This window comes from Pan paniscus, chromosome 9, assembly GCF_029289425.2.
Source record: "Pan paniscus chromosome 9, NHGRI_mPanPan1-v2.0_pri, whole genome shotgun sequence".
NCBI lineage: Eukaryota > Metazoa > Chordata > Mammalia > Primates > Hominidae > Pan > Pan paniscus.
This window is the reverse complement of record NC_073258.2, coordinates 103,121,624-103,145,354: the sequence shown is the minus strand read 5'-3', so window position 1 is coordinate 103,145,354 and position 23,731 is coordinate 103,121,624. Positions and strand designations below refer to the sequence as shown.

At 38.0% G+C, this 23,731-nt stretch overlaps 1 protein-coding gene across 3 annotated transcripts; it reads right to left on the bottom strand.

The window, feature by feature from the left end:
• Positions 1-995: 995 nt before the first annotated feature.
• Positions 996-22,961, bottom strand: BIRC3 (baculoviral IAP repeat containing 3). 3 transcript variants are annotated; one of them, XM_003828388.6, is made up of 9 exons: positions 22,762-22,961; positions 14,953-18,476; positions 14,750-14,849; positions 12,184-12,262; positions 11,368-11,416; positions 9,071-9,313; positions 4,109-4,363; positions 3,522-3,563; positions 996-3,414 (listed from the first exon to the last, which is right to left on the bottom strand). In XM_003828388.6, exons 2-9 carry the CDS (start codon positions 15,803-15,805, stop codon positions 3,221-3,223), a joined length of 1,815 nt encoding a protein of 604 aa, XP_003828436.2. In that variant the 5' UTR covers positions 15,806-18,476; positions 22,762-22,961; the 3' UTR covers positions 996-3,220. The 3 variants fall into 3 exon arrangements, with proteins under 3 accessions (XP_003828436.2, XP_054950757.1, XP_034789485.1); XM_055094782.2 differs by lacking the exon at positions 22,762-22,961 and adding an exon at positions 20,335-20,481; XM_034933594.3 differs by lacking the exon at positions 9,071-9,313.
• Positions 22,962-23,731: the final 770 nt, after the last annotated feature.

Genomic DNA, 23,731 nt, shown 5'->3' with positions numbered 1-23,731 from the left:
GAGTTTCACCCTTGTTGCCCAGGCTGGAGTGCAATGGCGTGATCTCGGCTCACCGTAACATCAGCCTCCCGGGTTCAAGCAATTCTCCTGCCTCAGCCTCCCCAGTAGCTGGGATTACAGGCATGTGCCACCACACCCAGCCAATTTTTTGTATTTTTAGTAGAGACGGGGTTTCTCCATGTTGGTCAGGCTGGTCTTGAACTCCCGACCTCAGGTGATCCGCCCACCTTGGCCTCCCAAAGTTCTGGGATTACAGTCGTGAGTCACCACATCCGACCAGGAGTGGGTGTAGTTTTTAAGAGATTGAGTAATACTGACCCACTGATCCTTTTTGTTTCAAGGGTACTTGTATTGCTTTTAAAATAGTGAATCTCTTAAACATCACATCTGTTTTGCCTGGAATTTTCTTTCTTTTTAATTATTTATTAAGACATGGTCTTACTATGTTGCCCAGACTGGTCTTGAGCTCCTAGACTCAAACGATCCACCTGCCTTGGCCTCCTAAAGTGCTGGGATTACAGGTGTGAACCACTGCATCTGGTCTTGAATTTTCTTAGTAACATACATAGTGTCTACTATGATGTGCAAGACAACAAAAGGAGGTGACATCTTCACCAATAGGAGCTGAATATGGTTAAATCACATTGCCTGTGACCACAAAGGAACTTAATGGCTAATGGTATCAAGCGATATAAGGAAATTAAGAGAAAGGTTGGATGGAAGCTATAATGAGCATGGCTGAAGTATGAAATTAAGCCTGCTGCAAAGTCCTGTATGATCACACTTAATATATTGAGGTTTAAACCCAATGGCTGAAGACCAGGTTGGCTGGTAGGTGGGGTTGGAGGCAATCAAATGGATTAATGCATGTCAAGCACATGAAAACATCTGACATTTGGTCAGCAAATAGAGCTACCATTATTATCTATGGTGATTTATTTTTTCCAAAACAAAATGTCAAAATAACACTTAGGGAAATAACATATTTGAATAAATGGGTTTGTTATAATAGCTATTTATTACCATAATGAGAAATGAACAAAAGTTTTACAGTGAGATGACAAAGTTCAAATATTATCTGTAGTATACAAGAACTAGATTAAAAAAAAAAAAAACACATGTTGCAAAAAGGGTGCCTGCTATTTAAATACCCTATACCTGAGTTACAAATCACCTAAGCACAATTACAAATAATTCAGCCTAGCACCCATGCAGGACACTGGCTAGTATGTGGGTAGCCAGCAGAGCCTCTTAGCAGAGGCAAAATCAATTGCATCTCAAGGAAATAGTCTCCCAGCATCAGAATGCAGAGATGGATTCTTTCCTCCCCTCACTTGGTCCCTAATTGTTCTCTTTACAACACTAGCAGATGTTGGGGCTCAGAAAACCCAAAGTGAAGGCCTCAGAAGCAAAGTTTTTCTCTGATGTTATCCTGCCCGCCTGTCTCAGCCTCATTCTCCCTGAAGGCAAGCCACAGAAACTTGAATTCCTCTTCCCCAAGGTAGGTCATAGAAACCGGAACCACCTTTCCACAATGCCAGACTTACATCTTAAAGACAGTACTCTAATCTTTCCTCACCTAACTATGTAAGAGCTGGCCATAAATAAATTCTCTGACCTACCTTGTTTGATAGCAGGTTATAATATCCCCATCCCATACAGGCCCTGCCCTATATCCAGGAGGAAGGAATGCTGCACAGAGACCAAGAAGAATCTGAACAGACAGGCCTTGCTGGGTCCCCAACCTGTGTCTATTCCCATTAGATCATATCCTTTTTTTCCAATCACTATTCTTCAGGGCTGTCCATTCATTATCAAACCTAAGCATAAAAATGCACAGTTTCCCCTGTAATTTTGGATCTTCATTACGAAGGCTCCCCGGTCATGTAAATCTGTGATTAAATAAATTTGTTAAGTTTTTCTCTTGTTAACCTGTCTTTTGTTATAGGATTGTCAGCTGTGACCCTTATGAAGGGGTCTTTCCCTTCTGCCCTTACAGAGCCATCTGCCCCTATACAGACATCTAGAACTGGTTTAGATGACTAGCCTTTGCCTGCCTTCCCCTGAGTATTCCCTATTACAGTCTTACTTCTGCTCTTGAAGACCTAATACCTCTATAAGAAGCAAAGGACAGAGTTATGACTTGGACGTGTTGAGTACCAATAACATAATGCAGAGGGGGACATTTTGTTGCACTGACAATATGAAACAGATTTATTTACCAGAACAACCTGTTGGTCCCAAGCATTGCTAACCAGTGTACTTTCTAAGTTTCAGAATTAATACCAAAGAGATAAGAATAAAACTCAGACCTTCTTCCAATAGGTGGGGCTGGCATGAGACTTCTTGAATGAATCAATAGAGAAATGAATAAACAAACTTACTAAAGGGACTGTTTGATTCTTGTCTCAGGCATTCCATAATAGATTTTATGATGTGTTGACCCCGTGTTCTACAAGTGTCAATGAAGAAGCATCTTATGGGAAGGAGCATAAACTGTAGTTCAATATTTGAGAGGCTTTAAGAAGATATGGAAAGAGTCTGGGAGTGACTAAACTATCCAATGTCATTGAAATAAAGCAATGAAGAATAAGAGTAATTTTTGTTGCTTTATTAAATTTTTTCTCACAGAATTCTTTATAAAAACACCATGTCCCTAAAATGTCATTCAACATATATGCACACCTTCGATGTATAGGACACTGATCAAAAAAGACAGAGAAATGTGTCCCTGGTGTTTTGTTTTTGTTCTGTTTGTTTTTAAAGCAGGGTCTCAGTATGCTGCCCAGGATGGATTCAAACTCCTGGGCTCAAGTAATCCTCCTGCCTCAGCCTGGGACTACAGGCACATACCACCACACCTGGCTTCATGTTGCCGGTATTAGTACAATGCCAAAATATTTAAAATTCTGAAAGGTAAATCAAATATCTTAAGTTTTACTTCACTTACAATTTCAATAATGCTGAAATTTTGATTGAATATTGTGTTTGTAGTGCTATCTCTTTTTCGTTCATAAGAACAAAAGCCTATCATTCTCTTAGTTTCTAAAAAATATATGTTCATATGGTTTAGATACGTATATAAATATGTTACACAAAACAATGTTTTTTGAGTTGTAAATAAATAAAAATTTTAAGGAAACCAAATTAGGATAAAAGTTAAAGTTATAATACATTTAATAAATTAATTCTAAAGTTTAGACGATGTTTTGGTTCTTCTTCATGAAAGAAATGTACGAACTGTACCCTTGATTGTACTCCTACAAATAGGACACTTTCTTAAAGAAGGAGCACAGTCTTTGCATACTACTAGATGACCACAAGGAATAAACACTATGGACACTTCTTTGTCCATACACACTTTACATGTTCTTTCTTCCTGTAGTCTCCGCAATTGTTCTTCCACTGGTAGATCTAGAAAGAGGAAAGAATTTTTAATAAAAGGCAATTTGCTTCTTCAATGAAAAACTAAGAAAATAAAGACAATGTTTTCTATTGATTTAAAATATTAGTACTATTACCTGAAACATCTTCTGTGGGAATATATTTTATGTCCTGTTGCACTAAGGGAGAAAAAGAAAAAGCATTACTATGACAAATAAGGTTAATATTTAGCTACGGAATCTATTTTAAAAATGAACACTTTAGACTATAGCCAAATACTCATGTCAAGGCAACAGAAGTCTTTAATCTTTTTATGTAATTAATATCTATAAATTAGATTGATTTTTTTTTTTTGAGACAGAGTCTGTCACCCAAGCTGGAGTGCAGTGGCACAATCACAGCTCATGGGAGCCTCTATCTCTCAGGCTTAAGCCATCCTCCCACCTCATCCTCTTGAGTAGCTGGGATTACCAGGCATACACCATCACAAATAATTTGTTTTAAAAATTTTTTGTAGTGATGGGGTCTCGCCACGTTGTCCAGTCTGGTCTCAAACTCCTGGGCTCAAGCAATCCACCTGCCTCAGCCTCCCGAGGTGTTAGGATTACAGGCATGAGTCACCACATTCAGCCTGTAATCATATTTTCAGTAATCATAAATTATTAATAAGAGCGTATTTTCAATTGACTTAGAAACTTTTTAAAAAGAATTTTCTATCACTCACCAAATAAATGCTCATATAACACAGCGTCAGCTTCTTGCAGAGAGTTTCTGAATACAGTGGCTGCAATATTTCCTTTTACTAAAATCGTATCAATCAATTCTCTTGCTTGTAAAGACGTCTGTGTCTTCTGTTTAATAACATCATGTTCTTGTTCATTAATAATTCCGGCAGTTAGTAGACTATCCAGGATTGGAATTACACAAGTCAAATGTTGAAAAAGTGCCATTCTATTCTTCCGGATTAATAATAAATCATCTTTATAAAAAAGAAAACAAGCATAAACATGTTCAAACTCTGCTCACAAACTTCCTTCCAGTCCTATATATATAACAGGATAAAAACTATCTTTAATTCGTAATCAGTAAGGCATTGACGTTGATTGCTAGGTTTAGGGGTGTCTCATCTCCTGTGCTTAATAATAATGTTATTATAATTATAATTCAGGGTGCAGTGGTACATGCCTGTAGCACCAGCTACTCTGGAGGCTGAGGTAGGAGGATCACTTGAGCCCTGGAGTCAGAGACCAGAATGGGCAACATAGCAATACCCTGCCTTAAAAAAATATAATAATAATAATAATAATGCTACTTATAGTAAGGACTAACATTTAGTGAGCACTGTGTTAAGAACTTTACATGTATTGATTCATTTCATCTTCACAACAGCTCTTTGAGGTAGGTCCTAATAGCCTCATTTAACAAATGAGAAAATGAAGCCGCAGTGAGGCAAGTAAGTTGCCGAAGAACACCACAACTAGCAAAAATCAAACTGAGGTAGTCTGGTGTCATGTACTGTGCTTTCAATCATTTGCAATACTGCTAAGCCTTTAACCAAATGGAACTTAGAACCCATTAAAATTGACGTTTCAATTCAATCTAGTCAAATTGGGGAAAGACAAAATCAAGAGAATTAAAACAATTTTTTCTTAAAGTATCATTCTTCCATAAAATTTCTTTTATTATTTATTTATTCATTTTTAAAACAGAGTCTTGCTCTGTTGCCCAGGCTGGAGTGCAGTGGTGCGATCTCAGTTCACTGCAACCTCTGCCTCCCAGGTTCAAGCTATTTTTGTGCCTGAGCCTCCTGAGTAGTTGGGATTACAGGCATGTGCCACTACACCCAGCTAATTTCTTGTAGTTTTAGTAGAGATGAGGTTTCACCATGTTGGCCAGCCTGGTCTCGAACTCCTGGCCTTGAGTGATCCGCCCACTCCGGCCTCCAAAAGTGCTGGGATTACAAGTGTGAGCCATTATGTCCGGCCCATAAAATTTCTTTAAAATTCCATTTTAAGTTGAAATTTTAATTATTTCCAGAAATTAGACATATTGCCATTACCTAAATATTTTATAGTAAGCAGGGAAAGGCAGTAACAGCATTTTGAATAATAAACCCTATTTGTCAACGACTACCTTCTCGCCCTACAAGATATCATCTCATTCTCCTTCAAGACCTAGCTTTTGTATCCATTGGTAAAACATTTTATATTTTAAAACTGCAGTTTTATTATCTCTTTGGAATCTAACTTATGAATCTAAGTTTATTAATTTTCATATAGCTTACCATAATCCATAAAGCTGTTTCTAAAAAATAACTAATGACAGAGGCTGAGCTATCTGAAGAATTGTTTTGGGAGAGAGGATTGTTAGATTTTAGATACACTGACTTTGTCAAGTGATAGGACTCATAAAAAGAACCATTTAAGAAAGAATAAAAAATGGAAAAAAGAAAACAGCAAAAATCAAAAACAACGACCAGAAAATAAAGATGAAGTCAAAAAAGACAAGGCTAAAGACGTATTTTGAAAATAATGGAAGCTCTGAGAATAAATGAGAAAAGGGTCAGGAGCTAGAATAGTGTCTGGCACAAAGTTAATGCTCCATAAATATCTGTTGAACAAATGAACAACCAAGCCTTAGTTCTATAATTTAAAGAGTAGGAATGAAAAGTAATGGTGAGAGGGGTAGAAGACTTAGAACTTAATATATTTTGTTAAATTATTTATATTAGCAAAGTAGGGATATATTAGAAAATAAAAATACAAACTTGGTGAAGTATACTAGTTTTTCAATCTAAGATTTCTTTTTGTAATTATACGTAACCTAATATAATGCATTCTCTGAAATTCTTAAGATTTCTAAAATTTAATTGCTAGTAACTGAGAAAAAGTCTCATTTCAAAGTTGTAGACTATATTCTGGTTTGCAAGTTCAGAAGACTTGAGTAGCTGGGATTACCAGGCATACACCATCACAAATAATTTGTTTAAAAAATTTTTTGTAGTGATGGGGTCTCGCCACGTTGTCCAGTCTGGTCTCAAACTCCTGGGCTCAAGCAATCCACCTGCCTCAGCCTCCTAAGGTGTTAGGATTACAGGCATGAGTCACCACATTCAGCCTGAATTAAAACAATTTTTTCTTAAAGTATCATTCTTCCATAAAATTTCTTTATTTATTTATTTATTCATTTTTAAAACAGAGTCTTGCTCTGTCGCCCAGGCTGGAGTGCAGCGGTGCGATCTCAGCTCACTGCAACCTCTGCCTCCCAGGTTCAAGCTATTTTTGTGCCTGAGCCTCCTGAGTAGTTGCCTTTGAAGCATATTATTAATTTTGTTTTTGCTTTTCTTTCTTTTTTTTTTTTTCTTTTAGAGAGAGTCTCACTCTGTCGCCCAGGCTGGAGTGCAGTGGCATATGATCATAGCTCATTGCAGCCTCAACCTCCCTGGGCTCAAGTGGTCCTCCCACCTCAGCCTCCTGAGTAGAGCTGGGACTACAGACACATGCCACCACACCCTGCTAATTTTTATATTTGTTTATACAGACAGGGTTTTGCTATGTTGCCCAGGCTGGTCTTGAACTCCTGGGTTTAAGCGATCTGCCTGCCTCAGCCTCCCAAAGTGCTGTGATTATAGGTGTGAGCCACCACACTCAGCCATATTATTATTTTATTCTGGGAAAAAAAAATCTTAAATTGCCTCTTTATTTATATCCCTACTGTTCTTGGGAAACTATAACATAATCATTAACCTAAATGTGTTTTCATTCACTCACTCAGAACACAGACTATATGCAGGCACCATACTAGGTAGCAGAGATATATATAATGGTGAGGCAGAAACGCTAAGGGCTCTTTTTGACAATGTAAATTATTATATATTGTTGACTTGAAGTCATTTCTGGAGACTTTTCTGATTGTCTTTGAAAGAAATATAAATATTTTATAAGTGGATAGTTTTAGATTTTATGGGGTCTCTCAACAGTTGTGGAGATAAGTGTTCTCTTCTTTGAGCAATTGTTGGCTGATGACAAATGGCTACCACTAAGAAGGCCACAGGAAGGACATACTTGCCTAATCTTCACAGAGAAAAGAGAATTTGATGAGGCTGGGCAAAGGTTAACCGTGACTGTATTGCTGCTACACTAGTGGTTTATAGACTGAGTAATTCACACTTTGGTGAATGTATGATGCTATATCACTATGGTCTGATAGGTTTGTCTGGGTTGGGTCAGAGAACAAATCCATCTTCATGGGCAGGGTTGGATTTATCCCTAAATGAAGTGGACAATCTGACTGTCAATCATCCTGTGAAGAAATAGATCCCAGATGGCCTTGCACAAGGATAAGGAGAAATCTTTGTTCTCCTTCTGAGCTTTATGAATATTGGGGGGCCTGAATTTTGATAAAGGAAAACATTATTGGGACATTCCTAGTGACTTGTGTAAACTTGCCAAAGCTACACAGAGATGAACCAGAAGCTAGGCAGGGGAGATTTATGAGGATGAGCCCGGGGGCACTAAGAGAGGCCACATCTAGTTGCAGCTGTAAATCGACATTTGTGATATAATTCCCTTCCGTTTTCCTTAAGTCTCCAGTAAGAGCTTGTTAAAAGTTGCAGTCTGTTTTCAGCTGTGTTGAAGGGACTTATAGGTCTGGTCCATGCTTGGGAAAGGAGAGATCAGCATTTCTTTTTGTCTAGGACAGAATGATGATAGCAGTCAAAACAGCCAGATGAGAATGTATGTGCCCAGAAGAGTTTTTGTGAAGGGCAATAGAGAACATAGTGGATACGTTTAGTGTGGAAGGACATGAGCAACTTGTCCTAAGAGATTGTGAAACAGTATACTAGGACTTGCCTAAATAATCGACGGATGCTCTGGAAGACTCAGTTCTTGTGTGGACAGGTAGGAGGCTTAATAGTAATTTGTGTATTAATGTATAGTCACAGGCTAAGACATGCTTTTATGCTAACATTAAAATTAATAACCATCCAGCCAGGCACGGTGGCTCATGCCTGTAATCCCAGCACTTTGGGAGGCCGAGGCAGGCGGATCACTTGAGGTCAGGAGTTTGAGACCAGTGTGGCCAACATGGAGAAATCCCTTCTCTACTAAAAATACAAAAACTAGCCTGGCATGGTGGCAGGTGCCTGTAATCCCAGCTAAGGGAAGGAGGCACGAGAATTGCTTGAACCCAGGAGGCAGAAGTTGCAGTGAGTTGAGATCATGCCACTGCACTCCAGCATGGGTGACAGAGTAAGACTGTCTCAAAAAAAAATTAATAATTTTCCCTGATCCCACCCTGATTTACTCCAAAGGGGAGTGAGCAACTAGCCTGGGATTAAAAATGTGCCATGATGCAACAAGGATTCCATTTTCAAAGCGTTAAGAAAAAAAAAGTGCCATGAATGCATAATTGGACACAACGTCAGCTATCCAGAGAAAAAAATATGAATTAAGGAAAAACATGAAAAATACTTTTGTACATCATACATTTTTGACTTATGAGCAACTCAAATATATTTGAATATGAATAAATTTTTCAGCATTTGAATTCAGAATACTAAACATGAAAAAAATCCGACTGGATTGAGTATATTTTCAGATATGCTAGATGAGTATATTTTCCATAACATATAGACTGATATCAAATCCTTATGAAAATAGACTGTATTAATAAATCTACATACTTGATTCTTTTTCCTCAGTTGCTCTTTCTCTCTCCTCTTCCCTTATTTCATCTTCTGCATTGAGTAAGTCTAACACAAGATCATTGACTAGTCTATAATTCTCTCCAGTTGCTAGGATTTTTCTCTGAACTGTCTGTTTTACCAGGCTTCTACTAAAGCCCATTTCCACGGCAGCATTAACCACAGGAGTATTCATCATGATTGCATCTTCTGAATGGTCTTCTCCAGGTTCAAAATGAATAACTATATGGAACAAAGAATTTAACACATATAGGATAGCCTGTATATTTCTTAAAAATTGAAATTTGAAATGAAATCAAAAATTGAAAGTTTTTATAATATTAAAAATGTAAAACCAACAAAATGTATAGGCATTATTTTGTATGAACATTGTTAAATTTAAAATGATATACACGTTCAGTCATTAAATAACAACTTGGAATATTGTACTTAGATGCAAAATACACATTACCTGTCATAACTGGATATACATATGTGAGCAGGAGAAGGAAACAGAATGGCAGGGATTACCTCCCACTAGAATTGAGATTATTTTTCCCTATGTTGAATGAACAAATGAGTTTTCAATCAAGAATAATTCACATATTTTTCAGAGAGGCTATTGTTATAAAATATTGCTTCCTTGGAGTTCATTCTCAACAGTGCAATCAGAGTGACTTTTTAAAAACACAAATATGATGTGTCACACTTCTTAAATTCCATCAACAATTCCATTGCTCTTAGCATAAAATCCAAAATATAAGTGTCTTACAAAGTCTCATACAATCTGAACCTTGTTTACCTCTTCAGCCTCATCTCTTGCCACTGAATCATTCACATTCTGCACTCTAGCCCAGAAGTCACAAACTGATGGCTCTGGTGTCAATTCTGCCTGTAGTGCTGACCACTCATACAGCTGGCCTGCTTCCCTGATTTATCTATTAGCAACTCCTACTTCTGGCCATATAGAATTTTGTTCAGTTCTTCAAAGGTGCCTATTCTCCTTTGTCACTTCGGTCTTTCATATGCTGTTCCCTCTGCCTGGAATACTCTTTTCTTCCATTTGTCACTCGGTTAACTCCTACTCTTCCCTTGGATTTTCTGCTAAGACAAATACTTCCTTTGGAAAGCCTTTTCTGACCCTCCAAGTCTGGGTTAATTGTCCTATATGCACTCTCATATTACACTTTACTTTTGCTGCCATATCCCTTTCTCCTGTCTGTGTATTTGTCTGTTTCCCGTAGATACATGAGACCAGGAGTTATGTTTATCCTGTTCTGTATTCTTTGTTTCCTTTTTTTAAATTATTTTACTTTAAGTTCTAGGGTACGTGTGCACAATGTGCAGGTTTGTTACATATGTATACATGTGCCATGTTGGTGTTCTGCACCCGTTAACTCGTCATTTAACATTAGGTGTATCTCCTAATGCTATCCCTCCCACATCCCCCTACCCCACAACAGGCCCTGTGTGTGATGTTCCCCTTCCTATGTCCAAGTGTTCTCATTGTTCAATTCCCACCTATGAGTGAGAACATGCAGTGTTTGGTTTTCTGTTCTGTGATAGTTTGCTGAGAATGATGGTTTCCAGCTTCATCCATGTCCCTATAAAGGACATGAACTCATCCTTTTTTATGGCTGCATAGTATTCCATGGTGTGTATGTGCCACATTTTCTTAATCCAGTCTATCACTGATGGACATTTGGGTTGGTTCTATCCTGTTCTCTATGCTTTTCTCAGAACAGGTGATATACAATATACAATAAATATATACTGAATTGAATTGAACATGAGATAATAGAGTAGAGGGGCTTGTACAAATATTAGCTCTATTGCATTTTAGGTGTAAGGTGATGTACAAGTCATTTAACCTTTCTGAGCCTCAGCGTCCCTATTTAAAAAGGTGACTAACATGTTCTATTCTTTCCCTTTCACAGAAAGAATATGTGAGCAATCTAATATCATAGTACATCTGCTCCCACACTGGCCCAAGAACAAGGGTTAGGCTGGACGTATGTAGTTTGTTAAAACTATACATGCCTGAGCCCCACCTTTAGATACTCAGATTTAATTCAGTAGGTCTGAAGTAGAAACTGGAAATCTGTCATATTTTTTAAAGTTCTCCAGGCAACTCTGATATGCACTGAAGTTTGGGAAATACCAACACACTATATTTGAAAATGCATTCATCGTAAATTATAAATCAATATAAAGGTACATTACTATTATCAACTTTCAATGTTAACAGTACCAAATGACTCTATTTAAATGCATTCATTATTATCCATTGTACTTACTCGATGACTCTGTATTTTCATCTCCTGGGCTGTCTGATGTGGATAGCAGCTGCAGAAAAGAAAAAAATATATATATATATAAAAATTAAAATATAAATCTTATCTTACCCATTGCAATGAAAATGACCCAACAGACATATTTTATTCAATTTGTTGCAAACCACTTGCTTACTGGCAAAATAATTTTTTAACCAAAAGCAATATTTCATTTATATTTGATAGTTATTCCCTAGGCCATAAACTAATAGAGTTTCAGTGTGTGTATATAATAACAAAACCCATTTTCATTAAGGCAGGAAAAGGACTATATCTTTTCAATAATCCATGTGACAATCAATTTTCCTTTCATCCACAGGTCTTACCTACCCTGGGTCATCCTTTGGGATAAGTTGGACCCTGTATCAGTTTCATTGCTCATGGCTAGGATGGTTTTGACCATCAAACTATTATGTAAGTTATTTGCTTTCTCAAGAAGGTTAGAAAAAGCAATAAAATTCTCTTTCTCAGATCTTTTGAAGGAAAATTTATATAGTGAAACTGTTAAATACTACTATCCCAGTCATTTTTTCTCAAACAGTTTGATTTATTGCAACTTGATTGAAAAACATCACAAGTGTCATTATCAGGAGACTACCATTTATGGATCTATTTTTCTCCAAAGAATAATACTTTCTAAAATCATGTCAGGTTTGATAAGAAAAAGAAAATGTATTTCTAAAACAACTCTTGTCTTTTCACTCAAATAGCACTCTCTGTAATTATCAGAAAGCAATTTCTCTGATGGCAACCAATATTTAAAAAAAGAACTTTCCCTACCTGTTCAAGTAGATGAGGGTAACTGGCTTGAACTTGACGGATGAACTCCTGTCCTTTAATTCTTATCAAGTACTCACACCTAAAATGTAAAGAAAATAAAATTTGAGGGATTATTTATACAAGTGAAATGAAAATGTAATAACATAAATTTCTCATCTCTAGGTGTTTATTCCATTTCAAATCTGGTTGTTTGCCTCAAATCACAGAATCATTTAAGATCATTTATTCTAAACTTAATGTTAGAAGAATAAATACATCCTAGCCCACTGGGAACTGATTCTATTGTATTGCTTTCAAAAAAAAATTTTTTTTCTAAAACTAACCCATAGGTATCCTATGACAGGATTCAAATTTTTTGTGTGAATTTTTAATTGTTTTGTAAGATGCTTCTCATGACAGTCAACATTTTTCATACAGGTTGAATGTTTTACAAAATTAATATTTTTATATTTGCCAAGATACATTATGCTTCTGCTAATTTTTTTTTTTTTAGACAGAGTCTCGCTCTGTCACCCAGGCTGGAGTGCAGTGGGATGATCTCAGTTCACTGTAACCTCCGCCTCCCAGGTTCAAGTGATTCTGGTGCCTCAGCCTCCCGAGTAGCTGAGCTTGCAGGTGCCTGCCACCATGCCCGGCTAATTTTTGCATTTTTAGTGGAGATGGGGCTTTACCATGTTGCCATACTGGTCTCGAACTCCTGACCTCAAGTGATCCTCCTGCCTCAGCCTCCCAAAGTGCTGTGATTACAGGCATGAGCCACTGCACCCGACCACTTCAGCTAATTTTGAAAAGTTCTAAAGGTTTATCTTAATTTGGGCACGACTAATCCAGCCATTTGTAGACTGGCTATTTCAAGTGAGTATAAACATACATATAATCAATCTACTCTTAATATATTGTGAAGTATAAATATTTCAAATGAGTATAAACGTACATATAATCAATTTACTATTCATTTAGCATACAGGGAATGGTCAGAGATATTGCAGTGAAAGTCAGGTTGATATAAGCAAGAGGAAGGTGATTACTAGTAATCTCCAAGGCTCAAGTGGACAAGGGTCAGGAGCCTCTCAGTCTACTGAGGTCAAGTAAGACCGTCTCTCCTCAGAGCTCTTAGCTACTCTCTTCAACTCTTCTAAGACTCTTAAAAACACACTGATGTTGGCCGGGCGAGCACCTCAAAGTCCTGAGGTCAGGAGTTTGAGACCAGCCTGGACAACATGGTGAAACCCTGTCTCTACTAAAAATACAAAAATTATCTGGGCATGCTAGCGTGCACCTGTAGTCCCAGCTACTAGCGAGGCTGAGGCATGAGAATTGCCTGAACCCAAGAGGCGGAGGTTGCAGTGAGCTGACATCACACCATCGCACTCCAATCTGGGCAACAGAGCCAGGCTCCATCTCAAAAGTAAAGAGAAAAAAAAGTAATCAAAATAAGTTAAGATGCCACATTTATTAATCAATATTAACCCATTTCCCATTTAGAAAAAAAGCAGTGCAGCTTGTTGCCAGTGCAATATTCTCAGGGCAAATGGGAAATGGGTTGGATAATAGCAAAAGTTTTGACCATGAAAAAATGTAATTGTAGGCCACATGATTTAGATGAAAAAGGAGAGTGTAAAAAAATGTCTTTTTGAAGCTGATATTTTAGTTAGTACATTAAGTTTCTTACCCACGTGATAAAAACCCACACTTGCAAGCTAATCAGGATTAACTAGAACACTAGGTGGCCAGTTAAACAATCAAAAGGGTAACACATCACATTAAAATGCTGCGTGGCGATTAAAACAGATGAGATGAGTCTATACTCACCCTGACCACCCAATTTAATATTGTAACCTGCCTGGCATTTCTAAACTCCTCTTTGTTCTTTTTATAGATTGTACTTATTTTCCAACATGCTATAGAACTTATTCAAGTTTTTATTAGTTGTCTGTTCTCTCGTGCTATAATAAAAACTTAGGAAACCAGAGGTCTTTGTTTTGTTCAACTGATTTTATGCACCCAGAACAATGCCTGGCAATAGGTGATCAATTATTATTGAATACCCAATGAATGGAAATATATCCAAGACATATGTTGACTGAAAAAACTTCAAAACTAGATATGATATTTAATTTATGTAAAATGGTGTATATTTATTTCTATATGTATATGTATGTATTTCTATATGTATATGTATCGTAGACATTTATTTCTATGTCTGGAGGGATGTTGACTAAAATGGTAACCACGCTCATCCTTAGGCGGTAAGATTTCTGGACATTTTAATTTTCCTTCTCTGTGCTTTTCTACAATGTGTGACTTTGTTTTTATAATGAGCATGTATTATTTAAATATATATATATTTCTTTAAAAATTAAACAAAAATCCCCAAATCTATTTCTTCGTTGTCTTAAGTCCATCGAAACTTTTTAAGTAAGTATTTTACTAAGTAATCCATCCTAAACTTATTCACAAATATATATTTGGAACAGAGTAAAGTAACAACTGATTTCAGGTGAACACATATAAGCAATCTCATGATAATCACAAGAATTTGCAAAGAGAATTTCAAAACAATTACCTTGGAAACCACTTGGCATGTTGAACCCATGGATCATCTCCAGATTCCCAACACCTGAGTCCACCATCACAGCAAAAGCATTTGACATCATCACTGTTACCTAAAATTAATTTTAGACCAAAACTTATGAATACACATAATTTGCCCACTAAAATGTATAAAATGAAATGTATTTCTTTTAATTAGCATTTTCAGTTTCTTACCCACATAATAAAAACCCGCACTTGCAAGCTGCTCAGGATTAACTAGAACACTAGAGGGCCAGTTAAAGAATGTTTTAAAGCGGGCTGCATGTGTCTGCATGCTCAGATTAGAAACTGTGTATCTTGAAGTGTCTTGAAGCTGATTTTCTATAAATGGGCATTTGGGAAAATGTCTCAGGTGTTCTGACATAGCATTATCCTTCGGTTCCCAATTGCTCAATTTTCCACCACAGGCAAAGCAAGCCACTCTGTCTCCAGGTCCTATGTAGTAAAAGCCTGCTTTTGCCAGATCTGTTGGAGACAGAAAAGTCAATGGCCACGTCTGGAAAGTAAGTAATCTGGCATTTTCGTTATTCATTGCACAGTGGTAGGAACTTCTCATCAAGGCAGAAAAATCTTGATTTGCTCTGGAGTTTACAGGATTTGATGGAGAGTTTGAATAAGAGCCACCGAAATATCCACTGTTTTCTGTACCCGGAAGTAATGAGTGTGTGGAATTTGTTACTGAAGAAGGAAAAGTAGGCTGAGAGGTAGCTTCCAAGTTGTTAACGGAATTTAGACTCTGAACGAATCTGCAGCTAGGATACAACTTTTTATGCTTTTCAATAGGACTGTCTCCTCTTTTCCAGTTATCCAGCATCAGGCCACAACAGAAGCATTTGACCTTGTCATTCACACCAGTGTAATAGAAACCAGCACGAGCAAGACTCCTTTCTGAGACAGGAACCCCAGCAGGAAAAGTGGAATACGTAGACATTCGGTACAGTTCGCATGACAAGTCGTATTTCAGTTCAAACGTGTTGGCGCTTTTCATCAAATTTGATAAGAATATGCTGTTTTCGACTATGTTCATAATGAAATGAATGGGGAAGAAAAGGGACTAGCCTTTCTCTAGGGAGGTAGTTTTGTGCATGGCTTTGCTTTTGTCAGTTTTAATACTAGGCTGAAAAGCCAAAATGAAAAATTTTGTATTATTTTTATTTCTATGCATTTAGAGTTTCAACATGGAGATTCTAAATCCTATACTGATACATTTTAAGGAAGAAATACACAATTGCACCTTTGTATGATCTTTATACATGCAATGTAAACATGATGCTACAGAGTAAGCTGTGTTGAAAATTAAAACCCTTCACAGAAGAGTGATGTGTATTAAGCCATCAGGATGCCATTTGATGGCAGGCATCTCCACAGGTAGGTCAACTTCTCCAGGCTGCTAGAATGTTTCAGTGGCATTCAATCAACCCAAAGATGTAATGTGTGACTCATGACGCTTCTTTTCATGGTGGAAAGCTCTGCTGTCAAGTGTTTCACAGCAAAAATATTCAGAATATGTTTATTTTGCTTTTTGGAAATTGTGAAATTTAGTGGCCAGGAAAAAAAAGCACAAGACCTACCTCAAAGGAGGAAAATAATACATTACCATATTTCACTGATTCTAAGATGGCTATTTTAAAACTTCTGTTATCAAGAAGTATTTCATAATTAATGACATCATATTTTAATTAGCAGCACTTTTATTTCTTAGAGGTACGTAAAATAATGGTACGATTTACAACTGAAGACATTTTGAATTCAGTGAAATATGATATATCCCCAATTTTTCTCCAATTAGTCATTTTTTTCTTTCTACAATCCTTCTAATAAGGAGAACAAAACAATCTAAAATTTCTCTCCAAATAAAGAGCTTTACTAGTAACAGGACTGGCTAACACATCTTAAAACCTGGTTTCAATATTAATTAAATAATAGTTATTTCCCATAGATCATCAGGAATATGATTGCTTAAGTATAATGATACTATTAGATCTTACACAATTAAATATTCTATTTAAAATAAATCATCAGAGATTAATGTGTTTGTTCATTTGGTCTTTTGGACTCAGTTTCATGCTGTTGAAGCAACTCAATGTTAAGATTTTTTTATTCTAATAGTATACTTGGCTAGAACATGGAAATGTCCTCTGTAATTATGGTAGACAACAGGTGCTGCAAAAAGAGACTCTGCCCAAACTACCAATAACAAAACTGAACTTCATTGCTATATTCAGGTTACTTTTGGAAAAACAGAATCATGGTATATATTTCATTCCCTTGGTTAAAAATTTTCTTAAGATAATTTAGATATGGCTGTAAAATAAGACCTTTCAAAGATTTTAAATTTTTTGTCCCCCTCAAAGAACTAACATTGTAGAGTTATTCAACTTATCACCTCCTGAAAACATTTTTGAACTTTTGTTTTTCTAAATGTTCCTGAAGCCAACATCAAATCTACTCTGAGAGTGGATTTATTTTTTAAAACAGTCAAAAGTTACTAAATGCCATCTATAGGCTAAGATGGATAATCAAATTGCATCAATTTAGTTTTGGTCAGAAATTATTTCATGGATAGCATACCTTGAACCAGAATTTATAATGACAAAAAAATATAATAAATTTACCATTTCAACAGCAGAGACCTTATCAAAATTCAGAATTTCTCAATTATGATTTACTAGCCATTAGTAAAGAGGTTCTGAGTCAATAATACTAGCAATGACCAATAAGCAAGTCATTGTGGCTTTTTTTTTTTTCTTTTTTTTTTACCAGTGGTTTGCAAGCATGGTTTCCTGGATCTCACAGATGTTGGGCTTTTCAACTGCAGGCTTCAATGCTTTGTTTCCAGGTGGCAGGAGAAACATCACATCTCATTACCAATAATTATTTCCCTCAAAGGTAAGTAATTGTATCTAACTTCGATATTCCTTTCCCTGGCCAAAAATTTTACACATTGTTATAAAAATCTTCTTTGTATTCATCACTGTCTTTATATTAATTTTCTAAGTTTCTTCGTTTCCTAAAATGTAACCTTCAACCATCATTCTCATCCTCATCATTCTCAGCGGTAACAGCCCATTTAAACAAATTTTGGACGTTTAAAATATTAGTGGCCTTGTAAATAACTGGGTAATTTCTTGACCAATCATCACATTTCTCTTTTTACTTCCTCTAAATTTGTTGCACATATCAAAAAGCTTTGTTCTTGATTTTTCTTTGTCACTGTAGAAGTATTTTAATGTGTCAAAACTTTCATCTGCATGTTTCTTTAATTTGCAGTGGATTGATTATTAGCTCTTTGTTCCAAATAACTGTCACTCATTTTAAAATCTTTCCCAAACACAGGTACTATTTCTATTCTACATAATGGGAGAATGTGCCAGTAGGAGACTGCCTGGCCAACTCTGAAAAAAATGCTTTAACAATATGCCCCAGCTAGAATCACTTCTCCTTTACTTCCACAAATCAAATTCAAAATCAAACTCATTATGGTTATACCTTATATAACTCGATCATGTTTATAAAATTAGCATTCTTTGGACAGTAAAACACCAGTTAATACTTAATTTGTTTACCCATGCACAAAACTACCTCCCGAGATTAGACTAAGTCCCTTTAAGGATTTTAGGTCTCCATTTTGAGATGTTTTGATTTATAGAAGAAACTGAAAAAAAATCTAGAAGAAGTCGTTTTCGTCCTTTGTAAACCTGTTCAAAAACAAACAAAAAGACAGTTTTAAAACTCAAACAACTCATGGATGGAACACAATGACTTTTTAAAAAATCATTTCTCCAAAATAGAGTACTAGTAATTACTGATCGTTTACCATGTATCAGGTGCTTTACTAGGCACTGTAGAGGCCAAAAAGAGATAAAAAACAGAGGTCTCTGCCTGGTGCAGTGGCTCACGCCTGTAATCCCAGCATTTTGGGAGGCCAAGACAAGTGGATCACTTGAGGTCAGGAGTTCAAAACCAGCCTGGCCAAAATGGTGAAACCCCATCTCTACTAAAAATACAAAAATTAGCTGGGTGTGGTGGTACGCGCCTGTAATCCCAGCTACTCGGGAGGCTGAGGCAGGAGAATCATTTGAGCCTGGGAGGTGGAGGTTGCAGTGGGCCGAAATAGTGCCACTACACTCCAGCCTGGGTGACACAGCAAGACTCTGTCTCAAAAATAAAATAAAATAAAATAAAATAAAATAAAATAAAATAAAATAAAATAAAACCCAGAGGTTTCAAACTGGAAGACATATTATGTTTGGCTTACATAGAATTGCATTATAGTTCTTTACTAAGTTTTTATTTTTATTTTGAAATTTATTTATACTTAGAGAAAACTTACAAAAATAATAATTTCTGCATACTCTGCACTTAGCTTCCCCAAAGCTAACATCTTACCTAATTACAGTGCAATTAAAGAAACCAGAAAATTCACATTGTACCATGCTGTAGATTAATCTGCATGCCTCATTTGAATTTAATCCAGTTTCCAAATCCATTTTTTTCTTGGACCACAGTATTTTTAAATCTTACCATTAATTGCCAACATGTTTAAATGTAAGAGACTTCCCATCACATTCTAGATTCCAAGCTTCTCTTGAAACATCAGAAGATCTAGCAACACTGGGCCTATAGTCCTGCAGGGCAGCAATCAGCTAGAGCTGAGCAGCAGCTGTGCCCTTTAGAGAGGGAACGTGTTCTCTTTGATTCCCTGACACTGGGATGACTGTTCTGGTAGTCTTCACTAACAGTAACAGTCTAGCAATAACAGACTGTTGCTATTTGTCATTGAACTGGCACTACTGTTTTTCTTACAGCAGAATTATGAGAAAGTGAAATCAATGTAACACATGTGTCCATCAAAAGTAACAAAAATGAAAAGTAGAGAAAAAGGACATATGTTTTGAGAAAAATAGGATAATTTTTGTCTTTGTGGAAAGGAAGGATATTCCTTCATATCAAATACGTAAACAGAGTATGCTTTCATTTAAAAGAGACACCCCACAAGGCCTCATGCCATGGCTCACTCCTGTAATCCCAGCACTTTGGGAGGCTGAGGTAGATGGATTGCTTGAGCCCAGGTGTTTGAGACCAGCCTCAAACTGGGTGACTTGGCAAAACACCATCTCTACAAAGAAACTCAAAAATTAGGCAGACATGGTGGCACCTGCCTGTGGTCCCAGCTACTTGAGAGGCTGAGGCAGGAGGTTCACTTGAGCCCATGAGGCAGAGCTTGCAGTGTGAGACTGCATAACTGCACTCCAAACTGGGTGACAGAGCAAGACCCTGTCTCAAAAAAAAGAGAGAGAGAGAGAAAGAGAGACACTGAGAGTTTTTCTCATTTATATCACCTCCATTTGAGTTTGCAAACCCCTTACACAAATCTTATCCTAAAGAAGCTTTAGGTCAGGCGTGGTGGCTCACGCCTGTAATCCCAGCACTTTGGGAGGCCAAGGAAAGCAGATAACTTGAGATCAGGAGTTCGAGACCAGGCTGGCCAACATGGTGAAACCCTGTCTCTACTAAAAATCCAAAAAAAAAACCATCGGGCGTGGTGGCACGCACCTGTATTTCCAGCTACTCAGGAGACTGAAGCAGGAGAATCACTTGAACCCGGGAGGTGGAGGTTGCAGTAAGCCAAGATCACACCACTGCACTCCAGCAAGGCATATATTTGTGGAAATTTAGGCAACAACTATACAATAAATATACTCAAATGTGCCAAGATGTCAACCCTAGATCACTTCAACCTCTGTCCTAATCATTTCCAACACCTAGATGCAACCCTGCAGACTGGGACCAGCATCACTTAAGACTCCTTCGCCATCCCTTAGCAATAGGCTCAGCTCCCTAGCCCACTGCCTTATGCACCTCTTCTAAACCTTCAACACCTTCCTCAAATTTCTCCACTGCACTCCATCTCATTTTCAGTCAATTACTTTGCCTTCTATTTCTCAAAGAAAAGAGACATCATTGAGCAGGAATCTTCTCACATTCTCATATCCAAGCCGTTTTGGCTCACAACCTACTTGCTGCCTCAGTTAAAGACTTGCCCCCTTATGGGATCCTACACTGTCCTACTGCCTCAGAAATCTTGTTCTTAATCCCATCCCCTCATTGCTTCAACTCTCATTCCTCTCACTCTCGACTGGCCTTTTTCCTTTCACATAACCATGCTTAAATCTATCTCAACTTTCAAATGAAAGAAATTTTTAAAATTCTCTTTCGGCTGGGTGTGGTGGCTCATGCCTGTAATCCCAGCACTTCAGGAGGCTGAGGCGAGTGGATCACGAGGTCAGGAGACCGAGACCATCCTGGCTAACACGGTGAAACCCCGTCTCTACTAAAAAAAATACAAAAAATTAGCCGGGTGTGGTGGCATGTACCTGTAGTCCCAGCTGCTCAGGAGGCTGAGGCAGGAGAATTGCTTGAACCCGGGAGGTGGAGGTTGCAGTAAGCCGAGACTGCACCACTGCACTCCAGCCTGGGTGACAGAGTGAGACTCTGTCTCAAAAAAAAAAAAAAAAAAATCCTCTTTCAACCTCACTTTCCACTCTAGCAACTACCCTGTATCGCCCCTTCTCTTCACAGCCAAGCAAACTGGACATGTGTGTACAGTTAATGTCTCCATTTTCCCTCTCCCATTTACTCATTAAGTCAGCATCACTTAAAACTGCTTTCGGTGTTAATAACACCAATGGCTTTTTTGCTAAAACCAATGGAAATGTTTGCATCTGACACTGGGACACACTTCCTCTTAGAAATGTCCCATTCCCTGGGCTTCTCTGATACCAAGCTCTTGGGATTCTTCTTTCATTTCTAGTGGTTCCTTCTCAGATTGGCTCAGTCCCCAGCCTCTCCTCTTCTGACTCATTCATTTAACCTACCAAGAAGGCAACCTCCCCAGTCCCAGGGCTGTTGGGCATCCCTACCCTTTGGGCATGCAGCACATCCATTTTTCCGACACTGGAAGGCAAGTGTGCCTTTTCTTTCTGCCTCCCGCTAGACAGTAAGCTCTTTTAGAATGGCAACTATTAATATGTTTCATCTCTGTACCTGCCCTCCCACTCGTAGCATCTGCAGAGCTTGGTATATGGGGTAGACACGAAGACTTCCCGTTGAAGAAGTAAATGACTGAGACCTGAGTGACCACAGTACTTCTATCAATTTTATATTAATGACCACAGAGTCAGCTCAGTGATTGATTAGTATCAGGCTTTGGAGTCAGACATCGGGGGTGCCCAATACCAAGCAGTCCGGTAACTAGAAGCATGACCTCGCACAAGTAAATCTCCAAGAGCCTCAGTTTCCTCATTGTCAAATGGAGATAATTATGGTACCTGCTTCTTAAGATTATGATAATTAAACGTGAAAAATACATGTAAAGTCTTCAGAGACAAACCTAGCATATAGCAGGTAGCAGTACTTAATTTTAGCAATAAATAATAGCAAATAAAGTCAATATTTAATATTATTGTTACGTTAGCATCAGGTACATGCCTTCGACAATGTATTGATCAGAGTAAGAGCACTACTAGGTTTCCATGCTGATCACCAGGAAGACAACCAAAAACTGCTGTCTTCCTACCACCGCTTGGAAACATGCGTCCATTTGCTCATTAAACGTTTTACTTCCTTCCTGTGCCAGAGCTCTGCGTTAGGCTCTGTCCTGAAATTTATTTGGCACCTGCAAAGGCCCAGTGATAACTCTTGGCAACCGAATCAAAATGCCACAGCTTCACAATTCCACTGGCTCACTCCAAACGTGAAATAGAAATTGAGCACCTGGAACCTATCTAGAGCCTGCTTTTGGGCCCTGGTGTTTGATAACTGCGCCCCACCCACTGACTCTCAACCTCTGCAGCGCCCCGGGCTCTAGCCCTAAGCGCCCCTCGGCCAGCCGCTGGCACATCTCTTACACCAGGGGAGGCGCGCGCGCGCGCACACACACACGCACGCACACACACACACACACCAGCCTTCCTTGCCCACCTGCTGCCCAGAGGCCGACGACGCATGCACCAGCAAGGACAAGCCCAGTCTTTTCAAGCGACACCTGTCGCCTGGCCTTTTCCGTGCCGGAGGGCGCGAGTCTCACGCTGTCTTTTAAATGCGTCACCCAAATCCCCACCCCTATCCGTACCAGGCGTTCCGCACTCCTCCCAGTGGTTTGCATGTGCACTGGTGCTTTCCTTTTAGGACTTAGGGGAACTCCAGCGGTAATAACCACACACACTTCCTCTTAATCAGTGGCCTGGCAAACCCACTCGGGGATTTCCATGACCCAAAAGCATGACTCTTAACCGTGGCATATCTGCGCGGCATTTACTGAAAGACATTTGCTTCATTGCTCGTGGGTCAGAGGAAATCTTGATAACAACCCATATAGAGAGGACGATCATTGCTTAGCCTGCCTGGAAAAGGTCAATATGCCCTGTTCTCCACCCTCCATCCGCCATACACTTTACACGTAAAAAGGTTAGGTTTTTCAATCTTCTACTATAGCTGCAGAAGTCCAGCATTTAAAAAAAAAAAATCGAAACTTTGTGAAATCTTTCTATTTATTTTTACTTTTTGTTCTGATCAAGAAAGTAAGAGGTGAAAGGAAATGTAGGGGTATGTGAAAAAAATCATGCAGTTCTCCTTTGCAGTTTATTTTTACCATTTTAAAGATTGAAATTGCTTTGTTAATTTTCTGTATTGAAATACTTTTTGTTTGGTTTGGTGAGTTGTTGTTGTTTTTTTTTTTTAATAAGTAGGGTGGAGTTGGCTATTTAAAAAAATCCCTCCTTTATAGCCTTTGATCTCACAGGGCAGGTTTCTGAGTTGCAGTGCCATTCTCAGGGAAACCTGACATCTTTGAGTCTAACTGCACTGCCATATTTTCCTCAACGTTCTCTAAGCAGTAAATTTAAGCAACTTTATCTGAGAGCCGTCCGTACCAGGGTAACAGATGGATTTG

Bases quoted from the DNA above. Each gene is read 5' to 3' on its own strand.
- BIRC3 (XM_003828388.6), bottom strand. From the start codon at position 15,805: ATGAACATAGTCGAAAACAGCATATTCTTATCAAATTTGATGAAAAGC. The intron at 4,364-9,070 runs GTATGTAGATTT...TTTTTTATAAAG, and splicing joins AACTGAGGAAAAAGAATCAA to ATGATTTATTATTAATCCGG. The intron at 3,415-3,521 runs GTAATAGTACTA...TCCTCTTTCTAG, and splicing joins TCCCACAGAAGATGTTTCAG to ATCTACCAGTGGAAGAACAA.